The sequence below is a fragment of the Podarcis raffonei genome, chromosome 14 (genome assembly GCF_027172205.1).
Source record: "Podarcis raffonei isolate rPodRaf1 chromosome 14, rPodRaf1.pri, whole genome shotgun sequence".
Taxonomy (NCBI): Eukaryota; Metazoa; Chordata; class Lepidosauria; order Squamata; family Lacertidae; genus Podarcis; species Podarcis raffonei.
In genome coordinates this window covers 8,622,438-8,635,152 of record NC_070615.1, presented here as the reverse complement: position 1 = coordinate 8,635,152, position 12,715 = coordinate 8,622,438, and the positions used below count along the sequence as shown (strand labels likewise).

Below are 12,715 nucleotides of genomic sequence, written 5' to 3'. Positions count from 1 at the left end.
TTAGCTAATGGGGCCTCCCGCTGCTGCCACGGCGCCACCACATGATTTCTGTTCTCATCCTGACGTAAAGTTCTTAACCCAAAGTACTACTTCTGGGTTAGCGGAGTCTGTAACCTGAAGCATTTGCAACCTGAGGTGTTTGTAACCCGAGGTACCACTCTTCCGTTAAGAGTTTGGGTGCAATCCTTGATGCCTCCCTTTCCACGGAGGCGCAGGTTACAGCAACAGCCAAGACAACATTTTTCCACCTTCGCCGCATCAAGCAGTTGGTCCCTTACCTTTCCCGCCCCGACCTGGGCACAGTGATCCATGCGACGGTCACCTCTAGGCTTGACTACTCTAACTCGCTCTACACGGGGCTGCCCTTGAAACTGTCCCAGAAACTCCAGCGGGTGCAGAATGCTGCAGCGAGGCTCCTCACGGAGTCTTTGCCATGGGAGCATATTCACCCAGTGCTTTTCCAGCTGCACTGGCTCCCGGTGGAGTACAGGGTCAGATTTAAGGTGCTGGTTTTGACCTTTAAAGCCCTTCATGGCCTAGGACCCTCGTACCTACAGGACCGCCTCTCCCGGTATGCCCCACGGAGAACCTCAAGGTCCATAAATAGCAACACCCTAGAGGTCCCGGGCCCTAAGGAAGTTAGATTAGCCTCAACCAGAGCCAGGGCCTTTTCAACACTGGCCCCGGCCTGGTGGAATGCTCTGCAGGGCCCTGCAGGATCTGATTTCTTTCCGCAGGGCCTGTAAGACAGAGTTGTTCCGCCTGGCCTTTGGCTTGGAGTCAATTTGATTCCCTCTCCCTCTTTCTTTTTTCTTTTTCCTTTCTCCTCCTGTGATGAGGCTGCATTTTAATATTTTAATGTTTCAAAATTTTAATGTTGTATTTTAATCTTGTTTTTAAGTTGTATTCATTCAACTTGTTTTTATTATTGCTTGTTAGCCGCCCTGAGCCCGGCCTTGGCTGGGGAGGGCTGGGTATAAATAAATTTTATTGTTATTATTATTATTATTATTATTATTATTATTATATTATTATTATTATTATTATTATTATTATCCCACACCTCTACCATGCACAAAGGAAACATTCGCCCAAAAGAACCAAATGTTTATTAGATCTCCAAAGGCACTAAGGACTCCAAATTCTAACATTTTAAATAGCTAATTAATTTAAAAAGTTCAAATGTACTTTTTTTATTTTAAAAAAAACACACAGCAAGTTTCTAAGCCCTTTTGAGCGAGAGCGAAAATCCCCAGAAAATATTAGACTTAGAGAGCAAGAAGTGTGAGAATGAGGCACCTAGCGGTCCACAGTTCAACAGAGACTGCCTCAGCCCTTATCCCAAACTTTCTAATACCCACTCTACTTCTGAAGTGTTCAGTGTCTCCCAGCTGTACAGCTCAACTTCTTTCATCAGCAGTAAGCAACACGGTGCTTTCTAGGTGTTGCCGTGCTACAACTCCCATCAATCTTGAGCACACTGGCTGAGGCCAATGGGAACTGTAGTTCCAAACACTTGGAAAGCACCATGGCGGCTACCCTGGCTTTGGGGGTTGGGATAAAAAGGGAGAATGCAACCCTGCCCTCCCCAATAAACCAGATCTCTGCAGATTTGCAAATAACATGCTAAATAATGTAGACTATGTTGGGTAGAAATCTAATCAGAAATGCAATAAAGCCAAGTTTACTCTTTGGTTCAGCTTATGGGGTAGAGGGAGCCATCTGACCAGCAGATTCCCCCTCGCTAGTACCATGACTAGCCATCCATTTTCAGTCCAGTATTTTTATATATTAAAAAACACCAAAGAGACAGAACTGAATGCTCTCTCAGAAAAAAACAAAGAAATTTAACTCCAGTGAACCAGGTGGTTAACTGGGAGGAAAGCAAGCAAAAGGCAAAATAAGGCTACCCTGGTGCATACAAAACACCATACCCTGTTGTGTTGCAATGCTCAAACCAAAAGCAGAATCTTAAAACATGGCTCTAAAGTCTTCCATTGTCAACAGTGAATGGAAATTCTCTCTATCCCAACAGAGGAAGAAGAAGCAGCCCAATTGCTGGGCCAAAGCAGTTGCTCTGCCATATAGTTTTCCCTTTGTTTGCATCTAATATTAAGAGATCCCTGCAAATTCCACTCACCCCACAGTTGTGGATTTGCTCCCAGACATGGCAAACAGCAGGGGGAGATTGCAGTGGGCTCTAAAATCATATGAGCACCTTCAGGAACCTCACAATATGCCGTTTTGCCCCAGGCACAGGAAACATCAACAGAACAGAAATGCGCTCAATTCTGAAACATTCCCATTCCACAGAATAAAGGCTTTGGGTTTGAGTTGGGAGGTGTAAAGGGGAGAAGATTTCTGAAATGTTATGCAGACTTGGCTGAGAGTAAGCCCCATTCAGCATGTGGGGCCGTCTTTTGAGTAAAGGCACTGCCAGCGCCACATTCCTATTTCAGCTCAGGAAAGAGGCTCCCCATTTTGCCTGTGATTGTCTTCCAGCTGTGGAAGGAAGGCTGAGAGGGAGAAGAGACCGACATCTGAAGGCGAGCTTCACAAAGATAATACTAGAAACTCGAGGCCATCATTCAGCTAATATTGGAAAATTCAGGACAGGCAAATGGAGGGACTTTGACACAGCACATTATGGAGCTCGTTCCCACGAAATGGAGGGATGGCCACCAACCTGAAAGGCTTTAAGAGACAATTGGATAAATTCATGGAGAAGCCTCTCAAGGGCTACTGGCTGTGATAGCTATGCTTCTACCTGCAGTGCCACAAGGACTTAGCCTCTGAGAAACAACTCCTGAGACTCACATGTGGGGAGAGTGCTGTGGCTGCCCTGCTCCCCACAGGCCTTTGGTTGGCCCAGAGGTGGGCCTATGGCTTCATCCAGTAGGACTTAGTGCTGAATCTTATCCCCTTCTTCCAAGAGACCTCAAAGAGCAATTCCCCTCACATGGTTTTTCTTTTCAAAAAAGATAATGCCTTCTTGCGCATCTCTTAGTTATGCTCAGTTAGGAAAATCGGAGGCTCTCCCACATTGAGTCAATTACTGGTCCACCCGGTCTAGCACTGCTGATTCCAAAGGGATCCAAATCTCTCCAGGATCTACCACAGAGATCTTCCCTAGCATTGCTTCCTAACAACACTCTTCTAGGTGGAGCCATCAAGGATTGTAACTGACTTTCTGTTTGCCAAGCATGTGTACATTACACCGCTGAGTGAAGGGCCCTTCCTGCTTCTCGGCAGCTACTGCCGTTAGGTTAAAAAGCAGGGTTAGGGAACGTCAGGCTTGGGAGCTGAATGTGGCCCTGCGGTCATTTTTATTTGGCCCCCAGGACTCTCCACATTACACCCCTAGTGTCCCTGCTTCACATCTAACTGGTGTGTTTTCGCCTGGCTGAAATGTGCCCTGGAACTCTGACAGTGCCTCTTCCTTCTCTGGATGAAGGCCAGAGAGGTGCATGTGAAGCTAGCCTACAAAGTTAAATTTTACATTCATTGCCCTTCCCACTTTTGCTCCCAGCCCTATCCAGCAGGGCCATGTGGGCCCTGAAAGAATGGAATGCAGCCCTCAGGTTGAAAGAGGCTCCCTGCCCCTGTTATAAAGTCAATGGTCATTTCCCAGGCTCCAGCAAATATAAGAGAGAACACAACACAACTCCAGCCGTGCTAATCTAAAATTGGACAGGTGGCATGCCTACAAGCAAATCCAACTGAAAACTGACCCTCAAAACAGCTTTGAGTGCCATGATCTCCTCTGTTAGAGTGGCAAGTTGATCTGTGAGTTTTCCCCTTTTCTTTACAGTACACGTGGTTTGTCCAAATTACTCTCATTCAAGCAGGAAGTCCTTCCCTTTGTATCAGTTGACAGCATCATTGATGGTTGAACTCTTGGAGCGTCCCAGTAAGACTATGGAATGGGAACTCGGAGCATCCCAGTCCTGGGAGGTTGGCAGTGGGAGGATGTCATCAGTAAGCGACGATCTGCTTCTAATGGGAAGAAGGGAGTCTCACGGGGACAGAGAGAGTTCAGGGTTGTATCTTTGTGGAAAAGGGGGGGAGAAGGCAATTGGTCATGGCCAAAATCAGCAAACTGCAGCAGGTGCCAGGTGAAAGGTCTCTGTGCATGCTGTGCCTGTCACATTTTCGGCAGTCCATTGATGGAGGAGCAGGATCACAGCTTGCCATGTGAGCCTCGTGGTAGCACAACTGCATTTCCCTTCCAATTCTGGTCAGTCAATTTCTTCTCCAATGTCTGGAAAGAAAAGGGAGGAATTGAAACCACGCGGAAAATGGGTAAGTGACCAAACTGAAAAAAGAGGGGAGATGTATGCATTTTCTCCTGCAGGCCCATTACAAGGTGAAGCAGTTACGGGGCCATGTTCAGAAGCCCATCGCTGATGCGTCATAAGGGAGAGGAAAACATTTGGACTAGGTAGATGAGAGAGAGATCAGGGGAGGAATGAGGGAAGGGGGAAGGTTCTACCCAACTTTACTGATGTATTTGCAGGTTTCAGAGAGCCCCACCCCCACCCCATATCACACACACAAAGTCGGTTCTGCAACAGGGCTCCATTTTGTGGGCACTTTCTCTCTTTTTACCCAAAATACGTTCTCACTCTGAGCTGGCTTTGCAATGACCATTGAAGCCAATTCAGAGAGAGGGCAATGCCTCCTGCCCTCACTCTGGCATCAAGTGGGGCAGAGAGGGCAATCATCACCACCATCAAGAGGAGGCAAAGAAAGAGGTCAAAGATCTGGGGGTTATTAGCTCTGCCAAGGTGCGCGTATCGTGCTTGACCTGTGGAAGTGACAATCTGCACATTGACTGCAACGTGCTGCTTTTCACTTCAAAGCAGCTCAACACATGGGTAGCAACCACTGAGGGGAAACTTTCCTTTACCTTCTTTGTTTTCCGTGTTCTTCAGAGGCTGCAAAGCTGTCGGGGGAAAGAGAAAGAGAGAGCACAGCACATGAGATTATTAGGCCCTAGGGCGTAACGCTGAGCAAATGTACTGAACAGACTAGCATGAATCGTGGAGAATATGACTTTCTGTCTACAACTCTTGCGGAGCCCAAACGTGTGTGTCTTACCCCACTCCGGAGAGACAGCAGACTCCCTCCCCAGACCCAACTCAGAAAGGCTGTTTTAGAGCTGGAAACGGTTCAGAAAAGTGCAGGATAGAGGGGCACAAAACTATCTGTGGGGTGGAGAAAGTGGAAGGGGTCTCCTGACACCACGCAGGCCAGGGCAGCCTTCCGCTAGGCTGCACCGGTTTGGTCTCCATGGCGTTGGAAGACGCAGATAATAATATAATAATAATTTATTATTTATACCCCGCCCATCTGGCTGGGCTTCCCCAGCCACTCTGGGCGGCTTCCAAAAAAATATTAAAATACTGTAATACATCAAACATTAAAAGCTTCCCTAAACAGGGCTGCCTTCAGATGTCATCTAAAAGTCTGGTAGTTGTTGTTCTCTTTGGCATCTGGTGGGAGGGCGTTCCACAGGGAGGGCGCCACTACCGAGAAGGCCCTCTGCCTGGTTCCCTGTAGTTTGGCTTCTCGCAGTGAGGGAACCGCCAGAAGGCCCTTGATGCTGGACCTCAGTGTCCGGGTAGAACAATGGGGGTGGAGACGCTCCTTCAGATATACTGGACCGAGGCCATTTAGGGCTTTAAAGGTCAGCACCAACACTTTGAATTGTGCTCAGAAACGTACTGACATCATGCGACATCTCACACACACATCACATACACGGATGACATCACATACACACCCGCCCCGGCCCCCCAATCTTGGGGGCAACGCAGCGCCTGTGATTCGAGGTAATGAATTGCATGGTGCACAGGAGTAGAACGAGAAGCTAAGGCTTCAAAATGGAATCCGGTAGGAACATAGAAAGCTGCCTCCCACTGGGGCAGACTATTTGCCCCTTTGGACCACTGCTTCCTGCTCTGGCTGGCAGCAGCTCCCAGTTAGAGGTCTTTCCCTCCACCTGCTACCTGAAGATCCTTCTAACCAGAGAATTGACAGAGCTATGGACCCTCATTTTGCATCCTTGTGCTCCGCTGCCTAATGTGGATGTGAAGCACAACAGGACTACTTCTCAAAAGTAGGGGGACAAATCTGCAAACCTCACTGCCTGCTTCCCTCCCCTTCCCCCCCCCCCCGAATACCGCAGTCACACAGGTAGACGACGATGCCTGAAGCCTCCGCACTCTCAAGGAAAGATTAGAAACCAGGCAATCTATGTGCAATGTGTCTATTGCTGTGCTCAGAAGCAGATAAAGGGAATCACCAGGCTTATAATTAATCCATTTGATTACAGCCGAGTGCCGCTATCACACTTTATTAAAATGATAATCCAGTTTATCAGAGGCCTGCGTGGCTGAGAGCTTGCTGCAGCACATCAGGGAATTCTCTGCTCCAAGTCAATATCGGTGGGTGGGAGGGACATAAGAAACTGACTTGGACAGAGTCAGACCCCTGCTCCATCTAGATCGGTATTGGCTGGCAGAAGCTCTCCAGGGTTCAGACACAGTTCCCCCCACTCACACTTATTTATTGTGCATTTATAGCACAATCTCCTTACAAAAAAGCAAAAACAAAACTAAAAAAAGCTCCACAACTTTGGGTAGATCACTGCCAGTCTTTTTACGACAATGGTTAGATCACTGCCAGGTTTTTTTTATACTGTGAGTAGATCCCAGTCTATTGGGAGTTGGATGTCCCTGATTTATAGGATTTCTAAGTTTTCCTTAACAAGGGTGGGCTACAATCATATAAAGAGACGCTATTAAAATCTGTTAAATTTACGTCAGAAGAATAGTGTGCATCCTAATACAGGCCCCATCTGCACCACACCCTTAAAGCAGTATCATAACACTCTAAACAGTCCTGGTTCCCCCCCACAAAAACTCATGGGAACTGTAGTTTGCAAAAAGTGTTACAAAACCCCTATTCCCAGAGCTACAGTTCTCAGAAATTCCCTGGGAACAGGGGTTGATGGTTACACCATTCTGGGAGTTGTAGTTTGGTGGGGGGGGAATAGGGGTTTCTTAACAACTGATAGTACCCTTAACAAGCCGGTTCCCATGATTCTTCGGGAGAAGCCACAACTCTTTAAAGTGGCACGATACTGCTTTAAATGCATTGTGCAGATGAGGTCGTATATATCTCAGCAGTCAAAGGCAAAATAAAGAGGTGTACTTGGAGATGCTGGGGATTGAACCTGGGACCTCCTGCATGCAAAGCCTGAGCTCTACCACTGAGCTACAGCCCTTCCTCATGGCACCCAAGTTAGGCATGCATCCATGGTAGTGATGCTCTCAAAGCACTCCGTGTTGGAAGAAAGCTGTACGTGTCGTGCCATTCTGGCTACATATGCAACAGCACCCCTAGCCCAAACACTGAAGATAGAAGGAAAAATATGGCGCTGCTCCAGCTTCAAATTCAACGGAACTCCTAGCCTGAACAGCAGGAATAATATTGACCCAATCTAGTGCTCTGCTACTACAGTGGTCCCTTGGTTCTCAAACTTAATCCGTTCCGGAAGTCCGTTCCAAAACCAAAGCGTTCCAAAACCAAGGCGTGCTTTCCCATAGAAAGTAATGCAAAATGGATTAATTCGTTCCAGACTTTTCAAAACAATGCCTAAAACAGCAATTTAACATGAATTTTACTATCTAACGAGACCACTGATCCATAAAATGAAAGCAATAAACTATGTACTGCAGCCACACAATCAATCAGTAGCTGAACTGGTTTCCACACAGTCACAAAAACAAAACAAAAAAGCTGCAAAAACAAAAACGCAACATAAGTAGCAAAAACAGACAGACCTCAGCGTAACACTCAAAACCAAAGCGTGACACTCAAAACAGAAGTGTGGCACTCAAATTGGAAGCATAGCACTCAAAACAGAGCACATTCGGCTTCCGAAAAATGTTCGCAAACCGGAACACTTACTTCTGGGTTTGCAGTGTTTGGGTTCCAAGTTGTTTGAGTACCAAGGCGTTTGAGAGCCAGGATACCACTGTATTATTTTTTAGACTTTTCAGCCCATAACATACAATCAGAAACAGGGTGCTCTCCCCATGCGCAGTTTCACGTTGGCCAGCATGCGTAAATTGGCAAGCTACAGTTGTTAGCACATAATCCACCCCAGAGTTCTTGCTCTGGGGCTGCCAGAAAGATAAAAAATCCGACTAACCTGTCTTGGATCCTTCTCCTTCATCCTGTTCCTCTCTTGCTGGAAAAAAAAAGTACAAAAAGGAAGGTTAAAAAATAAAAACCAAACACTGCCATCCAGTGGTTAAATATCCCCGTTACCAGGCCAGGTGGAGCTGTGTAGTACTGGACTCACTGATACTATTAAGATTCAGATCAAGGATGGAGAACATATGGTCTTCCTGTTGTGGGACTCCAACTCCCATCAGCCCCTGCCAATGATCGGGGTAATGGCAGGGCTTTTTTTCCAGCCAGAACTTCAGGTGGGCATCATTGCCATTATAAGAGAATAAGGGAAGCACCTCTTTTCCCCCAGAAAAATAGCACTGGAGTTGTAGTCTAGTAACACCAGGCAGGAGAAAGTTGGTCCACACTACAGAAACATTGAGGGGTTGTTTTTTAACAAGCAAACAAGCCACTTTTAGCAACGAGAAATAGCAGAGATGGGTACAACTCAGAAACTAACACCAAGAAGCTAACACAACAGAGCCTTTCCAAACTCCCTTCTCACTGTACTAAAAACTTGCTTTAAATTGCCACTTTCATCCCCTGCTCGCTCTTATTAAACATCTGCCACTTTTAAAAATCACCATTTCCCCCTCTCAGTGTCCTTCCATCCCGGCTTTACTCAAACCTCTGCTCTTGTTTAAAACATCCTCTTTTTCTCTCCTTTCAGCATCTTTCCCAACTTGCTGTACTCAGAACTTCTGCATCTTCCATTCCTCAGCTGTCTCATGTGCAGGAGATAAAGGATGTGGCAACCTCAAATACCCCATAATACTTTACTCAAACTTCTCCCGTTGTTTTAAACCACAATTTCAGTGTCTCTTCCTTCTTCTTTTTTCCCTTTTTTTTTCTTTTTCAGTAAGGTAAAGGGACCCCTGACCATTAGGTCCAGTCATGACCAACTCTGGGGTTGCAGCGCTCATCTCGCTTTATTGGCCAAGGGAGCCGGCGTACAGCTTCCGGGTCATGTGGCCAGCATGACTAAGCCGCTTCTGGCGAACCAGAGCAGCGCACAAAGACACTGTTTACCTTCCCACTGGAGCAGTACCTATTTATCTACTTGCACTTTGACGTGCTTTCGAACTGCTAGGTTGGCAGGAGCAGGGACCGAGCAACGGGAGCTCACCCCGTCACGGGGATTCGAACCGCCAACCTTCTGATCGGCAAGTCCTAGGCTCTGTGGTTTAACCCACAGCGCCACCCGCGTCCCTCTTTTTCAGTAGGTTTATTATTATTATTATTATTATTATTATTATTATTATTATTATTATTATTATTTTCTTGGTGTCTCTTCCTTCTTGGTCCCATGCCACGCTGTCACTTTTGCTCCCCTACCCTGCCCTGACTTCATGGAAACCCAGGTTTGTGACGCAGCGCTACAAACCCTCCAATGGGGACTTGCACAAAGACATTCTTTCACTTTGATTATATTTATGTATACCAGCTCTCTCTCTCTCTTCTTTGCAGCTCTGGCGAATTTTCTTCTGGCACACATACGCCAGGGCAACCAGGAGGATGACAAGGCAGATGGCCAATCCTACTGTCACCCAGAGAGCCACAGCAGGAAACAGGAGGTGTTGACCTGGAAAGGAGAAAACAGGGAGAAGATGGTAAAGTCTCTGTCAATGCCATTGATGGGAAGCAAAGGAGGGAAATGTCTCTGAAGGGAAACAGATAAATCCACTGGGTTACCACAAGGTCATCTGCACACATACCAGATCTCACTTTAGACAAGGAGATCCTAACAGGCATCCCATTCAAGAGGTATGGAAATATTCCTGCAAAATTTGTGCAAGATGTTCTGCTTTGCTACTATCCATCTACTGTATCTATCTATATCTATCATCTATCTATCTATCTATCTATCTATCTATCTATCTATCATCTACCTATAATTTTTATTAAATTTTCTGTTTTACAATTTAGAATATTCATTTAAACAAGTTTAAAATATCACTGACTTCCCTTCTTCTCTTTCCATGGTTCATTTTGCATAACATAAATCCCTGCATATTTTATACAAACTATACAATTCAGTTTTCCATTATTGCATCCATCAAAACTTATTTACACTGTTGAATTTATCTTAATGCTGCCAATGTTTTCTAGTGTACACAACTTTCCCCCATATATTCAATAAACATTTTCCAATCTTCTTTAAACAAAGGTTCTTCTTGTTCTCTTATTCTATAAGTTAGATCCGCAAGTGCTGCATATTCCATCAGTTTAAGCTGCCATTCTTCTTTAGTTGGGACCTTGCTCGTTTTCTGTTTTGGGGCTAACAAAACATGGGCCACTGTAGTGGCATACACAAATAACCCCTTTTGACACCTGGGAATTTCCATCTGAATTATCCCCAACGAAAATAGATCTGTTGTTGTTTTGAAAAGTGCTTTTTATACATTTTTTTCAACTCATTGTAAATTATTTCCCAATACTGTTTTACCCTTTTACTGGTCCACCACATATGAAAGAACATTCCCTCTACCTCATTGCATCTCCAGCACTTATCTGATTCAGTCTTAAACATCTTAGCAAGCCTAAAAGGTAAAGGTAAAGGGACCCCTGACCATTAGGTCCAGTCGTGACCGACTCTGGGGTTGCAGCACTCATCTCACATTATTGGCTGAGGGAGCCGGCGTACAGCTTCCGGGTCATGTGGTCAGCATGACCAAGCCACTTCTTGCGAACCAGAGCAGCGCACGGAAACGCCGTTTCCCTTCCCGCCAGAGCGGTACCTATTTATCTACTTGCACTTTGACGTGCTTTCGAACTGCTAGGTTGGCAGGAGCAGGGACCGAGAAACGGGAGCTCACCCTGTTGCGGGGATTTGAACCGCCAATCTTCTGATCTGCAAGTCCTAGGTTCTGTGGTTTAACCCACAGCGCCACCCGCGTCCCCCTTAGCAAGCCTACTCTGAGTTAAATACCACCTGTAAATCATTTTCAAGTAGTTCTCCTTCAAGGAATAACATGCTGTAAACTTCTGATCGTTCTTCCAGAGTTTTTACCAGCTATTAAAATCTATATTAACTGCTTTGCTACTTTCAAAGGGAAGTTCCAGTATGTAGCTGATAGATTTGGGCTCCATTGGAACTGGGGGTAGCTTCCTCGCAAAAGTCCTGCCGATTTCTCCACAGCTCTCCAGTATCACCATCAAACCCACATGTGCACTCAGTTGCATGCTAAATAGGCAACAGGACAAGAACGGCTGCTTCCTTAATTATAGCTTTTAAGAAAATGTACTTGACAATGTTCTGCACTGGCCTACAAGGTAATGATCACCACCAATCCGCTTCACCAGAAGCTGTGGGCTCCTTTGTGGGCAACCTAGCCAGATGGGCAGCATATAAATAAATTATTGTCATTCTGTTGGGATTTCCCCCTGTTTTCTGCCACCCTCATTTTTAAACACAGCCATCGCCTGAGAAGCCCACAAAGCCTGCCAGATATTTCAACTGAGCAAGATGAAACTACCGTACTTTTCCGTCTATAAGACACCGCCATGTATAAGACGCCCCCTATTTGTGGGGACTCAAATTTAATAAAATGGGGGGAGAGGGCACAGAGTTGTTCAGCTTTTTTGTGGAGTATCGCCCAGGGTTGTTGAGCTTTTTTTAGGGGGGACTGCTGAAAATCGCTCACCTGCACGCATCAATAAGTCCACCTCCTGTCTGTCCCATCGCTGGCAGAAGCTGCCAATTGCCCCCCCCCCAATTGCAGGAGTGTCAGCCAATCAACACTACTCATTGACGTAGCAACCAATAACACGCACAACAGCCGCTGACTGCCTTGGCAGCAACCAATCAAACGTCCACCCTATGTACTACCCATGTATAGGATGACCCCCATTTTTTAGCATGCCTTTTAAAGAAAAAAACATAGTCTTATACACTGAAAAGTACGGTATATTGAAACTAACTGAGCAAGTTGAAGACTATCGAGGTCACTGTCCTGCCTGATAATTCTGGTGTCACTCTGGTGTAGGTCAGGGCAGCAAGTGTTTGGAGGATTGGGGGAGGAGGATATTGCAGCCCCCCGTCCTTGTGATCTATTTTTCTCACTTTGCCAATTCATCCCCAGGTAGTGGGGTGGCAGGCGCTGTCCAGCCTGCAATCACCCCACATTTAACAATGATTTTGGCATCAGGCCCTGGGACCTGAGAAACATCCTTGGCCCAGAATTGGCTAAACTGACATACAAACTGTGAGATAAGGACAACTGTCACTTTAAAGAAGAATGGGAACTTTTTACAAAGTACAGTGGTACCTCGGGTTACATACACTTCAGGTTACAGACGCTTCAGGTTACAGACTCTGCTAACCAGAAATAGTACCTCAGGTTAAGAACTTTGCTTCAGGATGAGAACAGAAATCGCACGGCGGCGGCGTGGCAGCAGCGGGAGGCCCCATTAGCTAAAGTGGTGCTTCAGGTTAAGAACAGTTTCAGGTTAAGAACGGACCTCCGGAACC

General features: G+C 46.1%; 1 protein-coding gene across 1 annotated transcript in view; it reads right to left on the bottom strand.

Annotated features, from left to right (window-relative positions):
• Positions 1-1,090: 1,090 nt before the first annotated feature.
• CD276 (CD276 molecule) overlaps positions 1,091-12,715 on the bottom strand; it is a 47,273-nt gene continuing 35,648 nt past the window's right edge. The window contains exons 5-8 of the mRNA XM_053365410.1: positions 9,686-9,826; positions 8,222-8,260; positions 4,910-4,945; positions 1,091-4,261 (exon numbers count right to left, since the gene is read on the bottom strand). Of these exons, the coding sequence (XP_053221385.1) occupies positions 4,239-4,261; positions 4,910-4,945; positions 8,222-8,260; positions 9,686-9,826 (239 nt within the window). The 3' untranslated portion in view covers positions 1,091-4,238. The remainder of the gene's footprint in view (positions 4,262-4,909; positions 4,946-8,221; positions 8,261-9,685; positions 9,827-12,715) is intronic.